This window comes from Myzus persicae, unplaced genomic scaffold, assembly GCF_001856785.1.
Source record: "Myzus persicae strain clone G006 unplaced genomic scaffold, MPER_G0061.0, whole genome shotgun sequence".
Taxonomy (NCBI): Eukaryota; Metazoa; Arthropoda; class Insecta; order Hemiptera; family Aphididae; genus Myzus; species Myzus persicae.
The window spans coordinates 272,382-295,180 of record NW_019102864.1 but is presented as its reverse complement, the minus strand read 5'-3'; the positions used below and the strand labels follow the sequence as shown (position 1 = coordinate 295,180).

The window sequence follows — 22,799 nt, the reverse complement described above, 5'->3', positions numbered from 1 at the left end:
TCGTAACTATACATTCCTAGACTGGTAACTATAACTGAAGGACGGACACAATATGGATATTAAGTATTCTAAACCTATGTTTAGAAGCGTACAACTTAAGAGGTAGTAACTAGTAGCTTCCTTGCGCCTTTGGCCAAATAACATTTTGCGAAGTATTTTTAACTATAATATTCTGCTTATAAGCACAAAGCACATAATAACATAAGAAACTCACGAGTTTTACACACACACGGCAATTATTTTTTCAAACCGTTCGTAAATATCGTATTACAATAAATTGTATTTATGCAAATGGTTCAATGAATAAACGTTTTACAATATATTTTTCCTTTGAGAAAACTGCAGTAAGTATTGTGTTTATCTGTGGCTATTGAACTATGAAAGGACTTAGGACACTTCTCTTGAACTGATATAATATTCTTCATTATCAGTAGAAAAGTGTTTCACAAGTACAAGATGACGAGGACGGTTGTATGCATTTAAGATAATACATAAAATCAACCAGTGAATCGATTTAATTAAACTAAATAAAAAATAACGATATTTACTTTGTTGCACAGATGTTGATATTTGTGAAAACAAATACTATGAATACAATATAATACGAATGACGACAATGAGATTTAAATTTAAAATGCACAATATCTGTGGTGGTACCTAAGTATACGATGCATGCGTCTACTTATCGACCGCAGTATTTGAATCGAGTGTAATATTTTTTCTTTCCCTCCGCGTCTGCATTTTAGGGGTACACACATTGGGTTGATGCAAATATACGGAGCAAAATGAATATCCCTTGTTCTATTACTACTATAAAAAACAACTGTTGCGGATATCTATGTAATTTACCTAAAGTACCTAGCTATATTATGTTACATATTATTATTATTATAGGTATGAACGTTTGTATTATTTACGGTGTTTAGGTCGACCTTGACCCAAAACGGGCATGCAACCGCGAGCGCAGGATACTATGGCTAATCGTTTACTTATAATAATAATAATATTATATATATATATATATATATATCATTATATATTATGCGCACTGAGACTTTATTTGTTTATAGAAATTATTATTATTATTCCTTATGATATAGTTATTTTGTATTTACGGTCTGAAGACAATTTTGAATTTTCTATTGTTTGAATAAAAATTAGTTCCCCGTCGACAACATTTTATTATTATTGCTATAGATATTATCACCCACGTAAAAAATAATACCTACAGGCTACAGCAGTTATATTGTACTACACTACTGTACTACTATTGTTTTACCTTCAACTATAACTATCCTAGTCGACGAGTTTATTATTTTCCGTTTCACAGACGACGATTAATAATGCAACGTTAAATAATAGATCTCACTTGAGTGTGTAAAGCGTGTAAAGTTAATGCTCACAATACAATACAACAATGGTAATTTAATATCGATCTGATTAGATAATAACTACAAATTATTTATTATTTATAACAAAACATTTTTTTAATTTTTATTTTCGAATTCAAATTATTATTGTTATACTAACTCTTCGAATTTACGCAACGTTTACTTAAACCATTGATTAAATCAATGCTTAAACGTACACAGTGGCAAATTGATCGTAGTTACACCACCACATAGATGAGTGATTTTTTAAGCACGCTTACCTCCGTTTTTTGATTTAATAGTAAAAGTACATTTATTAAAATTCTTATATTTAGAATTTTTAAGTACACCTAAGGAACATTTTTTTAAATTCCTGGTTTTTTTTTGTACCACTTGAGAAATGTATTAGCTGTGGCGATACAAACTTCTAATTTTAAAATGAGAATGCCCCTACTCACTAGAAATTATTTAGCGGATGATTTTCTTGAAAATGTTGATGTATTATTTAAATAAAAATTCTAATATGTGTAGTTTCTGAGTTATTAAAATGTTTATACTAAGGATAATAATCCTTAAAAATGGTTTTTTAACAATATAAACTATATGTGGATAATATTAGATGTATTATTTACTAGTTATTAGACTTGGTCCAGGACCACTTTTAAAAATTATTTATATTGTAATAATAGTAGTGATAAACATATTCAAATCATCTAGGCCCCCATATCTACTTAATTCATTACCATAGGCATATTATCCTTAGTACAAACAGTAATATACCTGTTAGATAAACTACTCTTTCAAATTTTAACTTAGACGCATCAAAATTCTCAAAAAGAAATACCTGCTGAATAGTTAAAAGTAAAAAGGGGGTTCCTACTTAAAAAACAGAAGTTTATTTTGTCACAAGATCATCCTTAAGTGGTACAAAAATATTTGAATAGTGTTTAAGAATATGCAAGTTTTTAAGTGTATTTAAAAATTCCACGAATTAAAATTTTAATGTGCGTATAATTTTAGCATAAAAATAGGGTGAGCAGTATGCTTAAAAACCCCCTTGAAGATACTAGATACTAAAAAGTAGATACCATAATATCATCTTGTACATGAACATGGATATCAGCATAATAAATAATAATAGCATCATGTCATCGGACCTACGTGGTACAGTTTACACGACCTTGCAATGTCGCAGTTGACGTAGCGCTTATGTATTCATTAACAATATATTGTAGGCAAAATAATATAAAATATCTAATAATTTGGGTGTTTGGTTTCATAATAGACAAAATGGCACAGAGACAGACTTAAAAAATCTAAACTTCAAAATATTATATTTATCCTTTGTCCGAACTATTCACGACTATGGCTCAATTATAATTGGAATACTTATTGGCTTGGATTAAAAAATAAAATCAAACTTATTCACCGGTTTTCGCGGGTACTAACTCTTAAGTCGAATAAATATGGTGGGTCAATTGTAGATCAGCTATATAGCAGCAAGTGAGTGTGGAGGCATTGAATAGCTTACTGCAAGAAAAAGATTTAATGATGTGAGTGTGTTGGCTTTGAAAATTACTTCCGTGTAACAAAGCTTTTGAATACCTCTGAATATTCCTCATGGCTTAATGCTCACGGTTATCACAAAAGCTTTTGCACTTCTACCTATCGACAAAAGTACAAGACTATAGATTTTCAGCTCCGATCACAGAACACAGAATGCTTACCTCAAATAATTTTGATTTCTTTTTTCTAGATAATTCGGCCAGGTTGAAATAATTTTAATAATATTTTTAATTGATATAGGTAGTATAAGTAATAGTATATAAAACAATGGAAATAGATTTTTGTACTTCCACGTTGATTTGAAATTTAAATCAGACGCGTTTATTATACTATGTCGTGGGAGGCTACAAGAAGGTATCCACAGTAAACAGCCGGTCGCATGCGACCTAGCTACAGCGGTTGTGGTTTCGCCATATTTAACATGGTACACGGCGAAATAAAAAAAAAATATCGGAACAGAATGTATAGATGCAATTCTTCGGCATATCGTATATTTATATATAATAATATGTATGGTGACACTGAGTCGAACACACACATTAGTTTGCATTTGCGCGTTGCGCATTGGGCCACAATCGGTCGACCGTATACGACAGTATAATTTGTGCGTGAAAATTAAGATTATAGGTGTTCGACGAATTATAATAACAATTTTCAATTACCGCGAATGTAACGCGTTATGGACGAATTTAGAGGCGAACTCAACCATATAGTATATGCATAATACATGTTATATACAACGAAAGTAAAACCGCTGTACTAGCCAATCTATCTGTTGCGATTTCACATTTTTTTTTAACTATTAATTTTTACAGTCGTACATTTGAGACGTGTAATACACAACCCAAGTATGACGTTATAGGCTGCATCCGAATTGCTCGACACAAAAGGATCGGCCCAACTTTAAAATTAATATTTCCAAACAATTTTCATTTAGTTGTGAGTTAACTGATTTTTCAAATTATTTAATTACCACATATACATGAATGTTGTAATCGAATATAACACAAGCAAATAAGTTATATTTACCGACATTTTCGATTTCTCTTACGACATTGACAAGCTGCAACGGAACTATAATTTTTGATCTAATTATGAGTACAAATGAAATACATCTATACATAGTATATATAATAATTTTAATATGATGTTAGTGGCATGTTATTTGGACTCACCGAATATAAATGTATATTTTTAAAAAACGATAGTAATGACACCGATTCACTTATACAAGCCGGCCACATTAAACCGCATTTACAATCCTGCAGGTGAGTGCCCGAATTAGGTTAGGTCTGCAGCAGAGCGATTGAAGAGGTTTATCATCGATTTGTATAAGTGTGTTTTCGCGTGCCATCAATAAGGATTTTCGTTTTCGATTCGAGCACTGCAGCTATACATATGTTTAGTAATATTCGATATTATTCATACGCTTCGCCGAAAATAAATATTTCTATAGGTCTCAGGTGTTGGCCGTCTATTGAAGAGGGTTGATTTAAGGGGTGCGTACAGGGATAGGGATCGTTTTATTGTCGTGTAATCTAAAGGATCATCGACACGGTGTAGTTATATTGTAATCGCACGATTGTACAGTAGATCCGTCCCATACCCTACGAACGGAAATGTTTTCTACTCGGCTGAAATAATAACACTATAGCTACGGAACACGATCTTTATTATACGTTTTTATTATTGTATAGAATTCGGAATTTTTGGCGCCGCGTTGGCGACGGCGGTATAAGTAAATACAAACGCCGCACTTGATCCCGAATTAATAATAATATGATGTACTTATAATAATGAACGGACCGTCGACACTTAATTAAACCCCATAAATAACGTGACGGATATCTTATTTCATAAAACGTATTGTGTGCTGCCAAAGTACCTATATAATACCTGTGTAGCAGGTAAACGTTTACTGGGAATTTATTATTCATGCCGACCGTCGTGGATATGGGTAAAAGCATAATAAAATATGTATCGAAATTCGATTCCCTCCCCCGCACGTCCCATCGTCGATCTAAGGTTGGGCATTCTTAAAAACCAATTGGTACCTACATAATATTGTTATATTGAAGGTATTATAGTCGCAGGTGTATTTTGTCGCCGTCCATGCGCGCTGTATAATAATATACATATTATATAGAAGCGACTGGTTCTCGGTCAAACGGATACATTTTATAAGACCGGTTTGATTTCACTCTAGTCGTGCAAAAGAAAAAAAAAGTATAATAATAATAATAATATGCGTATATACCTACACGCGTGCGTTAATGTGTGTGTGTGTGTATGTGTGTGTGTGTGTGTGTGGTAAGCCCAAAGGGCACAAGTATTATTTTCACCGCACATGCTATTCGATTATTATAGGCAACGAATTCCGGAAACGTTCACTTTTCGTGTGTATATTAATTAATAATATATATATATATATAGGAAGTCTTCCGATTTTGGATTCTGCAGACGCGCGTATCCTCCTCCTGGTCCGCGGAAGGTCGGCCGCATCGTCTGCACAGAACCGGGTCAAACGAATAAGAAACGCGCGCACGCATAATACAATATATATTAGGTACCTATATAGTATATATTATACTCGTCGAATCATGTGCCGATCTGATGTAGATATGTGTGCTATGTATACCAAAATAAATTATAGATATAGGTAGAGGTAGCTCTCTATAATATCACAAGAAAAGTTGTATATAATATTTTATCTTCTGCATAATTTATTTTTAAATATTTTAAATTATAGAGATATTAAATTTCAAGATGAAAAGGGGATGTCGTGTCCCAATAGGGTCGACGGGTTGTGGTGAGCATATAGCGAACAGGGAGGCTCCGGCACCCCCTCCCAGTCATCTATACTTAAATCTATTGCGGGCTTACACTATATCATTAACCTCACCGTTAACCGCAATCAAGATATACACTGTATAGAAGTGTGTACATTTTACGTCAAAAACAAAATAATTATTCCGTGTATATGTAATCCGTGTGGGTCTATGAATCACTGACCCAATAACTGCACTGCAATTCCGAAACTCAAACGATGTGGAGACGTGGAGAATCAAACAAGGTGATTCACCAAGCGTACTCACCCCCTTGGTTTTTTCAATAATTCAGTTATTTAAAATCTTATTTTTAAAATTTTTAAATAATATACTAAAAGACCGTATTACTAAACTTGATTATGTTTGATTAGGTTTAGATTTAGGTTTTTTTATTTACCGTTTACACACATATAATATATAAAAATAGAGGTCCTGCCACTTAATTTTTTTTTTTTAATTATTGAGTATTTTGTTAAAATGTATCTATACTATTCTTTTTTGTTGCATACTAATTATTAGCCATAATATGGTTTAGGCAAAACTCGGTATTGTATCAACTAAATTATCAAACCATGGAATATATTTCATATGGACCTACACCATTATAGATAGGACGTATCTGTGTGTATAGGTATCGAATACCGCCAAATTCTTTTTTTCTCGTAAGACAACGAGCGCACTTTTCTACAAATTATAATATACAATATTGCACTATGTGCCGCTGCACGGGTTTTAGTGTTTTACGGGTTTAAGAGTTGTCGTCGTTGTCGTGGAAGAAAAATAACAGCGTAACCTTACTATATCATCTAATTGACGTATTTTTTTTTTTTACTGGTATCGAATCGGTGCCCGAGCCCCAACCCCACATGCCGAATTGGTCCTCGTTTAAAAAATATGTTTGTTAAAGCGAACCGAATTGGTTATCGTTTAAAAAAGGTATTTTATCAAGTTGAGCCAATTCGGCCAAATGGGAACCAATTCGGTTACTCCCGTTTTTTTATGATCTGTTGTCGACAATCGATATTCGCGTTGTATAGGCGAAAAATACGAGCTCCACGTAAACGCGTGTCGTGGTTGTCTAAGTTTACCATAGGCCATAGCCATCAAAAATCGAAAAAATACCTCAACTTTATTATTTTTAATATCTATAAATTTGGAACAAAAACACGTACCTATATTAATTATGAGTTGTAACTTTTAATTTTTAAAATCAATAAATAATTGTATTAACTTAAATAATTTTATGAGCGTTTTTTTAAGTATTCGGGTCAATCACACATAAACATTTCGAAGGCATTTTTGCACTATGAATATCATAAATGCATTTTTTAGGGGTTCTTATAGGTTTTTTAGGGCATCAACATCCGGGCCCTAGCCATGACCTATTATTATCGCCTGGTGGGCGGTGTTATTTTCGTTTTATTTATAAACCACCGCTGATACTCGATTGGTCGTCGTCCGATTATACGAGCAAAAAACATACGAGCTACGCTTAAACGTGCGTCGTCTTTATGTGCGAGTGGTGTGACCTAATCACTCTGACGCCGCCGGCTACTATTTTTTATACGTTTAAAACTTTAAAAGTATTCCACAACGGTGCATTAAAAAACATTGCCACCGGGCGTGTGTGTGCGGTGTAACCGGTCGATAGAATTGCGATCTCGATCAGGACTTGCTGCAGTCGTCTCGTCTGCAAATAATAATATTGAGTTGACAAAACGTGCCGATCGTGTTATGTATGTAATACCGAACTATATGTACATTGTACAGGTACGCACGGACGGGGGCACTACTACAGCCTTCCAATAGCGGACACTGATTTTTTGGTCCTGGAAAAAGTATATATCTAATATTATATATTAATCCGATATAGTATTATATTACACGCATTCTGCAGTGTTTCTGATGAGTTATGAAAAAAAAAGTTTTAAAATAAATGCGAAGTTTAACTATAACTATCCGTCATCGGGGAATAACATAATACTATAGCCTATTTACTAGGGCCCAGATTTATATGCAATAAAAATCTATAAAATATGTAGATTCATATCATAAATATGCAGAAAATATACAAAATGACAAAAATACAATACAATCTAAATATATATACAAAAAAGATTACTAAAAAAAAATTCAAAGTAACATCTTTTAATATCATTGTGTAAGTATGAAAGTGTTATAAGGCTATTAATAAATAGTTTGATCGAGAGTGTGATTTTCATATTTTTTTACAAACCGTCATCGATGATACTAGTTCAATTTTATACGAGTAAAAAGTACTAGCTACACGTCAACTCAAGTCGTATCGTCTCACTGTCGACCGACCTAATCACTCTGACGCCGTCAGCAGTCTTGTAAGTAGTAAAAGATACCTTTTAAAAGCATTCAAGTACCTACCTACAGATAAATTATTTTGAAAATCATTTAAAATATGTATTTGAATATTCAGAAAAAAGAATTTGAGTACCAATACAAATACTTTTTAAAGTATTTATTGACATTATCAATTTTTTTTATAAAATATTTTTTTACCTTATAAATCAAATGTACTGATTATTATAATTTACGTTAATTCTACAGTGAATTTTGCTTCGTATCATTTGGTGTAAGCATATAAAATACTCTTATGTTTTCTTTGTCGAAGTATTTTAATTTTTGGTGGAGTATAATTCACAGTATATAAGAATATGTTAGTATATATTGTCAGTTTTTATTTTTTATCTTACCTAATTAAAATTAAAATTAAAATAGAAAATATATAAGCTAAAAATAATAAGTATAGAAAATATAGCCTACGGCCATGTGAGTGCGTGTAACCAGAAGATTGAACTGCGATGTCCATCAGAATTTAGAACATGTAACAGGTTGTCTCGTCTAGCACAGTAATAAATGCGTTGACAACACGTGCTAATCTTTCAAGTTATACAAAACAAAGCTATGTACGCGTCGTCTCTCAGCGGCAGCCTCCGAAAAGTGGACACTAATTTTGGTCCCGGGAGTATTATTCAATAAATAACACATCTGCCGTTTATAGACGATGAGATACGAAAAAAAACTTAACTTAACAACTTCGTCTGAGTAAGATATAATATTTATTAAATCATGAACACAATTTTGTGTTTTCTAGAATTTTGAGTAATGGTTTTTGTTCAGTGGTTATACAAATACTATTATTATTTAGGTACTATTTCGTCATCAATCATCATAATAACGATTAATGTCACCACAAAAAAAATATGATATAGCAAGCTGATAAAAAATGTAACAAAAAAAGGGGCTTACGGATTTAAGAAATATCCCAAGCCAACAAAGTATGTGTTCATTCAAATTATAAAGTCATCATTTTTTTCTCGATTTCGGTTAAAAAATCCAAAAAAAACAATTCTTTCGTATAATTGTATAATATTATACATTATTATACTCACTGCTAAATACGTGACACGTCATTATAATATTTAATCAATAATATTGTGAATTGAATGCAATCAAAACTGTTAAAAATGCACTAATATGCACAATATTAAAACACGCTAAAAATTGACAAAAATGAAAAACTATTTTTTTTTAAATTTGTGAAATTAATTTTTTATATAAGATTTAGAAAAAAATATTAATGAATAGTTTGAAAAAAATGTTTAAAACATTATAATATAATATATCTTATAAAAAAATACAACTTTTTTTCCAACTTTTGTGTATAAAATTACAACATTTTTGTCAGTCTGTTATAATTACTCACAATTATTATTTTAATTTAAAAAATATGTATAATCGGAATATTTGACGAAAATACATTTAAATTAGTCCATCAATATGAAAATCAAAATCACGGAAATGTGCGCTGATATTAAACATAGTGTTTATTTTAAAGGTTAACACTCAGTTTCTTTTAAAGTATAATGTGCGTAGGTACTTTACTTGGAAATATTTTTTTTGTATAATTTTAAAAGATCTTCCCAAAACAGCGTTTTTGAAAAATACACATTTTTAGTATTTAGCTTATGTATATTTAGTACCTAGTTTGTGTTATGACTAAAGATTAAGCTATGTAAAAAACTATAGTTAAAAAACCGTTGATATTATTTTAGACTTTTAGTACTTAAATCCAAGTTATATCTACCCCACCTTCTACAAGACATTCAAATCCACCTGCTTCTATTAATAACCAAATAGAAAAGAATTGAAAAAGTTATCATACAATTATATTTTCCTTTATTTTTAATACATTTCAGTATTAGGAAGTATACTGTATATAACTATTGTTGATTAGAGTTGAAAAAAAGTTTTAATACACATATTTAGAAATATAATATCATATCGTTTACCTGAAATATTATTTGTGTATTATAGACATAATATTTAGCATCCGACCTCCCTCTACACACAAATTCATCACGCTACGCTTGTGGGCTCTGCAGCCACAATGGTAATTGTGTTGGTTTTCAAAAGTCGCGCTCTAGTTTGTCGTACGATTGCAGTTCTCTTGGGCGTAATGAGTTCTGGCTCGAAATTGGAATCATAATATTATTATCATACCTATACCTTCTTACTCTAACCACGGTACCAGTAGGCATATGACTATAAGTGTAGGTACCATTAATATACAGAGGCGATCGTTAAAACACTACAACGAGACGAGTGGTTTTTTTTTTAAACTCGTTATCTCGCGTCCATTACGGCGCTCGTTTATCGTGTGCTGTACAGAGTGATACACAAAGCATACTCACCCCTATTTTATAAACCAACAATTCAATTACTGAAAATCTAATAATTGGAATTTTTAAATTCCAACATAATTACTTTTGAATGTTATATATTTTTAAATGCTTGAGATTTATTTGTGCTACTTAATAAGCGTTCTGTAGAGGTACAAACTTCTGTTACAAAATCAAAAATCGCACGAGTAGTTTTTGAGCTGTCTACTTGTGTACTAAGGTTAATGTTGGTCATAAAATAAAAATAATTTTCAATAAAAAATTGGCTAGTTGTCTCCCTTTGTATAGAATAGAAGATTTCATCGGCTCAGAGTGGTACTAAAAATCTCAAGAACTTTTAAGTAAGTACAGTGTTTAAAATTTTAAACATCTATAATTATTTAAAAATTATAAAATAAGGAAAAAATTAGAGTGCTGGGTAAATCACCCTGTACATGTGAATATCATATTAAAGTATTATATTACATTATTACCTATATTTCGGTGAGTGTGATGGCGGTAAAACATACGATACATACAACCACAGATCAGCCGAATTCTCCGAACGACGGAAAGATTTTTTGTTTTAGGAAAGTATCGATGGTATCCGTGTGATAATAATATAGATAGTAGTTATACTATTATAGGTCAGCACCTACTGACTCAAATAGCTTGTCGGTAGGCGGCGGATGTATAACAATTAGGGCCCGGATGTTGATGCCCTAAAAAAACCTATAATAATGCCCCAACGAGTAAAAACGGTGCATAATATTTATAAGTAATAGCCTATGTATACTTAAAAAACGATCATAAAATTACTTATTAATTTTAAATAGTAAAAATTACAATTTAAAAAATAAACTTGGTTTTGATTGACATTTTTAATCTAGAAAATTATGGAAAAAATGTGTTTTAAGTAATTTTCGTAATATATAGTAAAATTAAATTAAGTTTAATGGTAATATTCATGCATGAACATTCTGAAAAATATATTGAAAATATAAGAATATAATAGGTGAGGAGGTATAATGAGTAATAAATTAATAACAAATAATTAACTCTCAATTTTTCTCTTAATTGTTAATAAAAAGGAAAAAAATGACCTATAACGAAAAAAAAAGTGCAAAATAAAAATTGGTTATAATATAAATTTGAATGTTATTAAAACAAATTTGAAGCTTGGAAAGCATAGTCTATAATGTTCCAAAAAAAGTAGCAAAAGTCCTCAACATCCGGATCTCAATAATAACAAAATTATATTATTATTACCTACCCATCCATGAAGACGCAGGTAAGGCCATGATGGTTGGTACAACAAAAACGCACATTATTAATTTATAAATATAAATTAAAATATGTATATCAATTATTATTGCATTATGCGAACCACAGAGGCACATGCAGCTCTATACGGATGTTAGAGGTTTATTTGTAGATATTTTTTGGAAAAAATCGTAGGGTACATCTACTTTTCATTATAGTTTATTTTTCACCATCATAGTATTATTAATATTGTGTTCTCGCATTGTCAACTATGTAATATTGTCTTCAGCAGTGTTATAAACGATTTCATGGTCTACGCTATATTATATTTTATAAGTAGGCACCTATTCAAATCGTTTGCTTAGATTATAATTTGTATTACATAAACGAATCAAACACACGTGATACGTTTTTACATATTTTTGTAATAGTTATATATGTAACGCATGCAAATGCAAATAAGTTGACATGCTTCCGCCTACTACTAAAACATCATATGTATGGAAATCATTTTTTGTGCAAATATCATCCGATTTTTATGATTTACCAATTTCACTAATTTAATATTGTACTTAAGTTCAATTTAATGTTGATAGCTCTATGTACGTTTAAATGCAATCAATAAAATATTAAAATGCTTTTAAATAGAAAAATAAATAGAAACAGACTCTATTTGTTTATTACTGTGCTCAGAACTATTATATAATAATTCGACCACCGTCGGAGGGAGACTGTGTTTTAGTTTCTAAACATGACATTAACCACTTAAATCCCTGTTGTATGCCTGTATATTAATCCGTCCGATCTAAGCGTTCCTGTGGTTATACCAGTTGCCAATATCTGCAGTGTTTAAGGTTTATTTATCATTAAAAATTGTAATTGATGATTTAAAGCCAGTTAAGAAAATTCTAAACGTATTTTATCACAAAGTAATAACACATAATTATTCCAAGTACAATTTAAACAGACTTTGAAGGTTAGGACACCTTAATGTTATATGTTGGTAGTATATTTTGGCTATATTAATTACATATACAATAAGTAATTATCTAAATACCAGAAATCATAATTAAATATCTCAACACAGACAATTGTAATTTGTGACTATATGTACAGTAACTACTCATACTAGCAATAAATAAATATCCTAAGCTTAATATCAACAATCTACAGGTATGAACTGGTAACTAACCGGTCGGGTGGATGGACGGACGCAATACGGTGTTCAAAACTTATGTTTAGAAAACCTAAAAACGGAAAACATGTTTAACTATAATGGAAAAAATTGAAATTAATACGAACCGGATTAAATCAACAAAATTAATAGATTTATTAATAATATATTATAAATATTTCATATCATAGCAATTCTTATAAAATACTGAAATATTAGTGAACGATTTAATATGATTTTAAAAATGACAGGTCAATTGTAAAAAAATTTAGATTTTTATTTTTTTGGTTTTTAAGTCAGTTTCAAGTCAAACAATTTTCTTTCAAATTGATCATGGATATTAATAGCTTATATTTGCTTAAGTAAGTTTGGATACCGGGAATATAGCACGCTCACAGAGAGTTAAATTGTTTTAAAATCATTATTTTCCCACGTTCTGGTATTTTTTTTTTAAATTTCTAAGTCGTAAAATATTTTATCCTTTATTCATATTACGCTTGTTTAAATACACCATTAATTATAATATACGTTTTTTATTATTTTTTGTTTCAGTGTCATTATGCCTAATGCAGAACGTATTAAATCTGAGTTACTGGCAATGTGTCATGAAAAGAACGGATCAATGTCCAGACATGGATATCAAAATATTTTTGTATTCCAGGTAAGTTGATGATAATGTAAAAATTAATATCCAACATTACTAGTTAATTTTACCAATAACATATCTGCACTTTCAAGGCAATAAGTACATTCAAACCAATCAAATCCTTAGAAAATTGTTGATACGTATATTATGTTAACTAAGCGTAGTTGTTAAAAATCATTTTAATATTATCATGCAACAAAGGCTGCATAGTAATTATGTTCGATCTCAAAAGTTTCGAATCTTTCAAACTAGGTGAAGGGCTTTATTTAAAATTACTTTAACTTACTTCAAAAAACCCAAATTATTATGTTTTGTGTATAAAACAATATTGATACTTGGTTGAGCATAATACGTTTATAAACACGTCTACAGTTATGTGGTACGGACGTTTTTGTTTTATCCCAATTATAATGGGATAAAATAATGACTTCAATAATTGAGTTAAATTGAATACGGTTGTGACAAATATTTTTCAACCTGAATGTCCATCTGCAGACCACAAAAAACAATAATATGACTAAATAAATAAATAAATAAAAATAATATTATAAACATAATATTGTTAATCAAATATAAATAGATAGTTAGATTATTGATACCTAGTGAATGAATCTTACATCATAGATAAAACAATGATTGGTTTACAGGTTTACTTGGTATAAGAATATAAAGAGTTAACGTCATATTATTTAATTTACCTTATGGCTGTGTCATAGGAGGTATAACAGAAAACTATAGCTCACTTAACTCCCCCCTTCCCTTCCAAGTGCTATATGAGCAAAATATTTACAACATAACAACCACCGCGGCACCGCTGTTGTACACCGTTCTCTGAAATTTGCTCGACAACCTAAACGCGTAAGTACTCTGTAGCTTAAAGTCAACCATCGTGCGCGTTTATAACATTTCATTTTAGATTTTTGTAATAGGTATACCTCAAATAAAAAGTTTAAAAAAAACCTAATAAAAAACGATTACACCGTGTAAACATAGGTGGTACGTGTTTGTTAACTTCACGTTATATTGTGTATTCAACATAATGTCCAGGCTGTTTTTTTTTTTAAAAAGTAAATATTTTTATGAGACTTTGTAATAGTATAACATTGTATACATTGACACAGACATACAGCCAATTAGATTACGCGTATGTACGATATAATATATATATATATATATACACATTATATTATATTGTGCCGACCCGACGACGTCAACTGCGGAAAATCCGATCCTGTCATTTCACGCTATTGAAATGATATTATATTCGTGTGCAATCAATAAACACCTCTCGTTTGGAGTGCATTGTGTGATCGAAGAAGTGTAACAAATCAATCACTCTGCGATCCATATAAACGAGAGTGACATTGTTTACTTATTTATTATATACTTTCGTCGGTTTCCGAGTACCATACACAGTTCCGTGAAAATAACGGACACTGCTGCAGAAAAAACGGTTTCCAATTCTGTACAGATTCTCAGTATACTTACTTGGAACTCCTCCGCTGCAGGTGACGAAAAAAACAAAAAAATTTGAATTTGAGTGTAGAGTGTAACTACATTGTTGTATAGGTGCCTCACTTGCATTGCCACCTCATTTTTTAAATCGTCGTATACGAACAAAAATTAAGTCACTTTCAAATATCATGTCACACTAATACTTTTAATATGTACGTTTTACACACGATTAAAAAATGTTCACATTATCATTTATTTAACAAAATAATTTCAATATTAACGAAAATACACTTATACCCCCATTGGACTCCAGTGTTATGCGTAGCTGGTGCTGAGATATGCTCCGTTGCACCTACTGTAGCTGAACTTTAATCCAATTAAATTAATATGAACGTACAATATTGTTTTGCTGATTTGTTGAATTTTATCGTTCAAATATGACACAAGTACAAACGAACAAATAATAAAATATCGTTGTGTAATCAATTTTTTAATCACTTATCAGTTATCAATAATTGTAGCAGTGTCATTAGAATAGGCTATATACAATTCATTTTAACAAAATAACGCTTTTTATTTGATACATATTTTGTATTTTATATATACAGGGTCTTCCAAATTTCGGGTGACAAAAATGGTGGGGATTACACTGGTTCTTACGGGACAGATCTGTCTTTTGTCACACAAAATTTGGAACACCCTGTATAATGAATATATAGACATACCACATATAGTATTTAAAATATACAGATTTTGATATTTGTATATAATAAAATATAAAAAGATATTATTCGCCAGCAAAGCGATTGGTTTATAATTTGTCTTTCTTGAACAAATGAACATTTTGCAACTACTGAAATTTAACGGAATTAACTTCAATATTTTATTAATTATATTATAATGTTAATAGTCAAACTAAATCTTTCGAGTATTCCTGAAAAATAAAATAAAGCTATAATCTAAAAACGTTGTACTGCAGTTTGAAAGCCTAATAAACACCACAGTCGACGATATTATTTTTAGAAAGTATAATATTGAGAAAACAACTAAAAACCTACATTTTTATCGTCTATAATTATTATTAATACCAATTAGACATTATTTATTTATTGTAGAAATTGCCATTGTTTTATCGGACAAGAGACTCCGTTCTCGTGTATAATTATAATTATATACGGCGTGCATTGCGATTTCACAGTTGAAGCATATTGTACGAAAATTGTACAAAATCTTCTATTCATTTTTAAAGAATGTCAAGAAAAGTATAAACCACCGTTGAAGAAGCGAGTACAAAAACAGATCGCAGATGTATTAAATTGTTTAAACGTCAATGTAATTCGTGATTGCTATATAATTACAGTCCTCGCGGCTGACTGCGTTGCTTTGAAATAACTGAACTTATATTGAAATAAACCAATGACTGATAATTGATATAATATATTACAGTCGCTGTCACACATATTGTTTTATAAGTAACCGAAACTCGTTGAACAAAATATAAACGATAAATATACCTTGAAAGGATGATGTAATAGTGCACTATATTCTATATTTGTTCTCTCTCTCTCTCTCTCTCTCTCTGAGCAGGTCCATGTGCAACTTGGAACATATAAGTTCAGCAGCAGAACCAATTATGTTTTGTTGTTAGCTTCAATATTAGAGTGGAATGGCCTGAGAGGCTGAGAATCAAACTTAATCTCAATAATATAATGTTGTGTTTGTACTTTGAATTTTTTACGATAGTTCAATTTTATTTTTTCAAGATATGATTTTTTAAATTGGACACCGTACTTAAAACTAAAATGAAAATTTTAACTTAGTAAAAAAAAATACAAACCCAGATAATTTTCTTAACTTTATGTTTGATTAACAGGTCAATTTACTTTAATATTAAAGCTAACAACTTGGTTATGTTGAACCCAAAATGTCCATGTCGAGCGTGGGAGGGCCAAAGAGAAAATAAATCAATTAAATATTAATAATGTACTGATATTCACTTAAAACATCCCAATGCCTGCAACACAATTTTAAAAGTCTGAGATACTCGTATTCGATCAGATACTTTATATTTTCTCCGCTGCACCGAAAAAACATTTCATCATAGATCTGTTTTTGCGGTTCCTTGTCAGATGAGCTGTAATGTAACTCGCACTCAATGTACTAACGCAGTGGTTCTCCAACTGTGGTACTCGTACCCTTTAAGGGTACTCAACATTTTTTAGGGGGTACGATTCTCACCAACAAACCTTTAAATTTAAACGGAGAAAAGTTTTTTTTATATATTTTAGTAACCTAGAAAGGGTACCCAAAAAATTGTATTGGTAAAAAGAGGTACAGACGGTACAGTGTCTATACAAGTTTGAGAAACCCTGTACTAATGCATTCTTAGAGCAAACAAAATTTGAATACAACTACTGTATACTAACCTATCGTATAATACCAGTGTTTGAATTGAGGGATTACGCGGGGTGGGGAGGGGAGGAGTCGCTTTTTTTCGAAAATATTTATGCGTAGGTACCAGTTCTAATTATACCCTAATCAATCTGACATTCAAATATTCAGATACACTCATATTTTTACATTTTCCATCTCCTTTCTAATTTTTTCCTAATTCAAGAACTAGTTACATAAATATTTTTTTTATGTGAAACATCTATTGACATCCCCGGGGGCAAGACCGAATCGCGTATGTCATGCCGTTTGCCGGGCATGGCACAAAATAAATAATAATACATTAGTAACTAATGTCAACCATTTATAAAAAACAACAAAATAACAATAATATTAATGATTTGTAGTTTTGCAACAATAATGATTCAATCAATATGAGCTATGACGTTCGACAACATATATTTCTTGAACAAAAAAATATTAAAATACTATGTATTTGTCTTGTATTTATATTCTGAATGTATTATTTTTTTAATAAGAATAATAGTATATATTCATTTTCCTCCATATTTATTTATTGGTTTTCTTTAATTATGAATCCTTTCAATAACCATAATTTTCCATGTTTCACATGTGCTAGGCATCCAGTGACTGATTAATTTTTTGAGTAGAGCTCAATAATATTTGAACTTACATCAATTAAAGTCACAACTTACGTTCTATGCTATATACATAAAACATAATAATATTACAATCGCTAAATGATATACTTACGTCTTACTCCATGTGCTAATATAAATGGTATAAGACAAGGAACAACAAAATAGCTTTATTTTTGACTAATTATTTATAGAATAGATATTCGAAAATATTTTCATTGTAATAATTGTAAAAAATGCATTCGAAGTCATAATATCCCGGAATTTACATATTGAACATTTTTACAGCGGTGCTAAACGAAAAAAATTGATCGATGTTCGTAACAAGAACACACTTCGGTACAGCGGTTGGGATCCTAGCAAAAAAAACGTCATCATTATTCACGGGTTTAACGGAACAGAAAGCAAGACCCCGATGACAATCATCAGAAACGGTTAGTGATCCATACTAAATTACTATGTTGTTATATTATGATTATTATTACTTTTATCACGATCATCATCATTATTATTATTATCATTATTGTTATTAACGAAGCTTTTCTATCAGTTTACGTATGATGTGTACCTACGTAGACGGATAATTATTTTAACGTTTCACCGCAAAATGCAAACATTGCAAACGAAATCGTTTTTAAAACCGACAAATAATAATGATAATAATATTATTATATATACATTCAGTATTTTAATGAACAGTTATGCCGTCCAGTTTTATTTATAGTAAGTTGGTGAATGTAATTTTAATTAAAAAGTGGACGGCGCGATTCCTAAGCATAATAACACAGTCACTTGTCTCGCTTCACTCGCCTTCAGGTGCAGTATATACTCTGCAAAATAGTGTAATGTTCAAAATTCGATCGTGACAATATTATAATATTATTTACGCACTATTATAATAGGCTTTCGAAAAAAAAACTTCAACCGATGTGTGTCTTAACTACTGCGGAGATCGCGGTTAACTCAAAAGGCAAAGTTGTCACGACTTAGTGAGTTTTTTTTAATAAAATCGTGTGCGGTTTCTAAAATATATTCCAACAGTTTTATCCTGTTGCTATATACCACAACATTATCATACATTTTGTGAACAATTCGAAATGTATAACATTTTTTATTTTTTGAGCGATCAGACAGAAACTATAAAATCAAATCCAATAAAATTCCTTAAAAATAAAACTATAGCAATGTTCAAATAATTGCAGTCATGCGGAGGCAAATTTCGCATTATGCTCGTCTATTTCCTAGAGCCAAAACAACATAATATTCTTCATGAAATTGTGATAACAAGAAGAGTAAAGGATTTGTAATGGGCTTTCATATTTATTATGCATTTTCAAAGGACCATATTGCAGTATATGAGGACGTCAGCGCAGTATTTGTTTTATCTCTCAGGCTATCAATCGAGTGACGTAGCGATTTTGTAAAATCGTTTTTTATGATTTTTGAGCAAGCTTATAGTAAAATCATCCATTAAAAATATCATATAGAGGATAATAATTTGGAGGGTTTGACAAAGGCTTTATAGTTTATAATTATATTCAACTTAAAAATTTGTTTAGGTATGTTTAAATGGATAATATAATTAATTGTTTTAAACAAATTATTTAGACAAATCGAAAAATTATACTTAATTACCTCAAAAATATTAGTATCTATATTTTTTCTAACAGGTGATTTGACATTAAATTACTTATGAAAAGAAAAATGATTTTGCGTGAATGCGCTTATTGTTCTGGATATCAATGCACGTGGTCCAAAGAGAGAAAATCAAAAGTAGTGAGCTGACATCCTGCTCTTAAGAATTGTGTTTTCTAGTTTTAAAATAAAACACTGCATTGATACTAGAGTTTACGATTTTTACAAAACCCCCACCGTTATTCAAGCATGAACATTTCTTTGATCAGCCCGTGCGTATTATACGTTTATACTTATCTTTGACCGTACAGTACCCATCTATGTATACCTTGGTATAGTAAGCAGTCGTGACTGACATAACGCGGTTTCATCCTCATCATCCGACGTCCGGTCGCAGTGCATCTAAGGTCCAACTCACAAGCAACTCGGCCGCCACGTTTAACGTGACAAAATCTCAACTCATCCGTGGATGGCATATAATAAAATATAATAATATTGTATGCGATAGTATTATACTTTCCGGCGTCTATTGTAGTTTATCATTAAGAGCCATCATAAATATAATAATTTATGCTGATCGACAGTGTTGTTTTTCACGGTCGTATTGTTATAGGTGTACCTATAACTTACAATGGTTGTATCGTATAATGTAGTAGGCATTCGCGTATATAAGAGAATGGTAATAGTCGAAATATTTCAAAAATGTAATTTTAAAACCCTAATAGCAAATGATCGTCTATGCGGGACGGTGATCCATCTCAAAAATAGAGTTAGTTTTAGCTAATTATTAAATTATAAATTAAAACCTTCCTCAAATTGATTACATATGTACAATAAACCTAATAAAACTACTCTTGTGCCGCAGCGTACCTGAACCGAAAAGACTACAACGTGTTTACCGTGGACTGGGAGCCGCTGACATTCTTCCCGTGTTACCTGTCTTCGCTGAGCAATACCAGGCTGGTAGCCCAGTGCACGGCCCAGTTTTACGCCCACCTCACCTATTCAGGGGCATCGGCGTACGACATACACTGCGTCGGCCACAGTCTTGGAGCCCACATATGCGGTATGATAAGCAACCACTTGACGCACAGACAGCACAAGATCATAGGTGCGTATATATAACATATCATTGTGTATCATTTATCATTATCAATGACGTGTCCGAGATATGGGAGGGGGGGCGAAGGGCCACGCCCTCCCAACGGCCGTATTCTTGTAAAATACGGCTATGTAATAAAATAAACACTGCACTTTTTCAATTAAAAAAAACGTCTCCTACAGAAGAACGAAAGTTTTGGACTGGACTTGGGTAGTTAGAACGTGTATATACAATAATAATATTATATTATAAGTACCTAGGTACCTAATTAGTAATTAGTCGATATAATACTTCGATTTTCAACTTCAGTATCCTTTCCGGTGGGAAATTAAATTTAGTTGGTGCGCTTGGGAGGTCAAAATTAAAATCCACAATAGTTTTCAAAAGTACAGGGAAAAACAAACAAACATTTTTGACAGAATCTATTTTGATTTTGGTGTAACTCTAAAACAAATGATCGTAGATACACGAAACTTTCACTGAATGTATAAATTAGCATTTTCTGTACACTATTTAAAATATAATTATTCTAAAAAAAATATACATTTATGTACATTTCTAACTTCTAAGGGGTCAAGACCACCATCGACTCACTCTGATCCCCTTTGCATCTAAATTTAATATCCGCTGATATAATATTTTAACTATTTAAAATTACACGTAATTTAAAAATTTTAAGAATAAAATATGCGGAAGATAAAATTCTATGCAAAACTTTTTTAAATAATAGAGAATTGCCAAGTATTTAATTAATAATAACCATTATTTATTTTTTGCTGTGTCCACCAACTATATTATGTGGAAAATAAAAATATAAACCAAACAGTTTAAAAATATAGTGAGATAAGGATTATACATTATAATTATATGCATTCAGTAATTAGTAAAAATATTTATAACAATATATATTGTATTATAAACTGTTCATAATACTATAACAGTACTAATATATCTCAATAACATTAATTATACCTTTTAAAAATAAAAGTTTATGAAATACTGTATCACTTATTCCAGCTCGACTTGAGCACTGAATCAAATGTGAACCAAATATAACAGAAAAGCGTGATCGGGAAAAGTGAGGGACGGAAATTAGCACCGTTTCGGCCGTATCGTTGTCTCGATGAAAACTTATACAAATATAATGATACACCAAACAACACACACGAAAACGGCGCACAGTTTAACTGCTAGGCCACTGCTTACACACATATACAAACATACAATAGACATGTATATAATACTACAATTTACAATATTATAAATCAAGTTGATAAATCCATTCACATAATTTATACACAATACACACATAATATGGCATATTTTAATATGGACTACGGTTTCCTCGCCGAGTCTTCGAAGTCCTGATACACTTAAATATATTATTATTGGCATAACGTAAATGCGTAGTCTAATATAATATAGGTGTATTCGTGTACACGATATTATACGTATATAATATAGACATGAGATTTTCTCACGAACGCGATTCGTGTACTTCCGCCGACCGGGTTAAATGTATGTATATATATATATATATATGTATACATATATTGATATATGTACCTTGTTGATATATAATCCTTCCCTATTGTTAGGATAAGTATAAACCTACCTATTTTGTATTTTTGAGTATCACACGATACCGCGTGTCCGGAAGACCGTTCTCAGTATTCCCCGGTAACAATATCGAGTATACATAGCTATACAGACAGCGTTAAAGTCTCCACGAGGAGGTCTGCAATAGGTAAGTATTTTTCACTGCTAAAAATCAGTTACCTATATGTAGATAATATATAATGTAAATGCAATTAATTAATGTGTACGTGTTCCTGAAATTGCAGCCACGGGTGTTTAGAGTTACGTTATTACCATTTGGCTCTATTACGTATACTTACATACACACCTGCATACATACATATGCTTTATTTTATTTACACACTTTATACATATATTATGTATAATAAAACATGTGTATTATGTATATACATTATACGCGTACTTATTTTTAGGAGA

The 22,799-nt window shown here is 31.0% G+C and overlaps 1 protein-coding gene across 2 annotated transcripts in view; it reads left to right on the top strand.

Annotated features, from left to right (window-relative positions):
• LOC111033289 (phospholipase A1-like) overlaps positions 1-22,799 on the top strand; it is a 40,659-nt gene that overhangs the window by 2,727 nt on the left and 15,133 nt on the right. For both annotated transcript variants that reach the window (XM_022313965.1, XM_022313966.1), the window contains 3 exons: positions 13,448-13,556; positions 18,335-18,480; positions 20,547-20,792. In XM_022313965.1, coding sequence (XP_022169657.1) covers positions 13,448-13,556; positions 18,335-18,480; positions 20,547-20,792 — 501 coding nt within the window. The remainder of the gene's footprint in view (positions 1-13,447; positions 13,557-18,334; positions 18,481-20,546; positions 20,793-22,799) is intronic.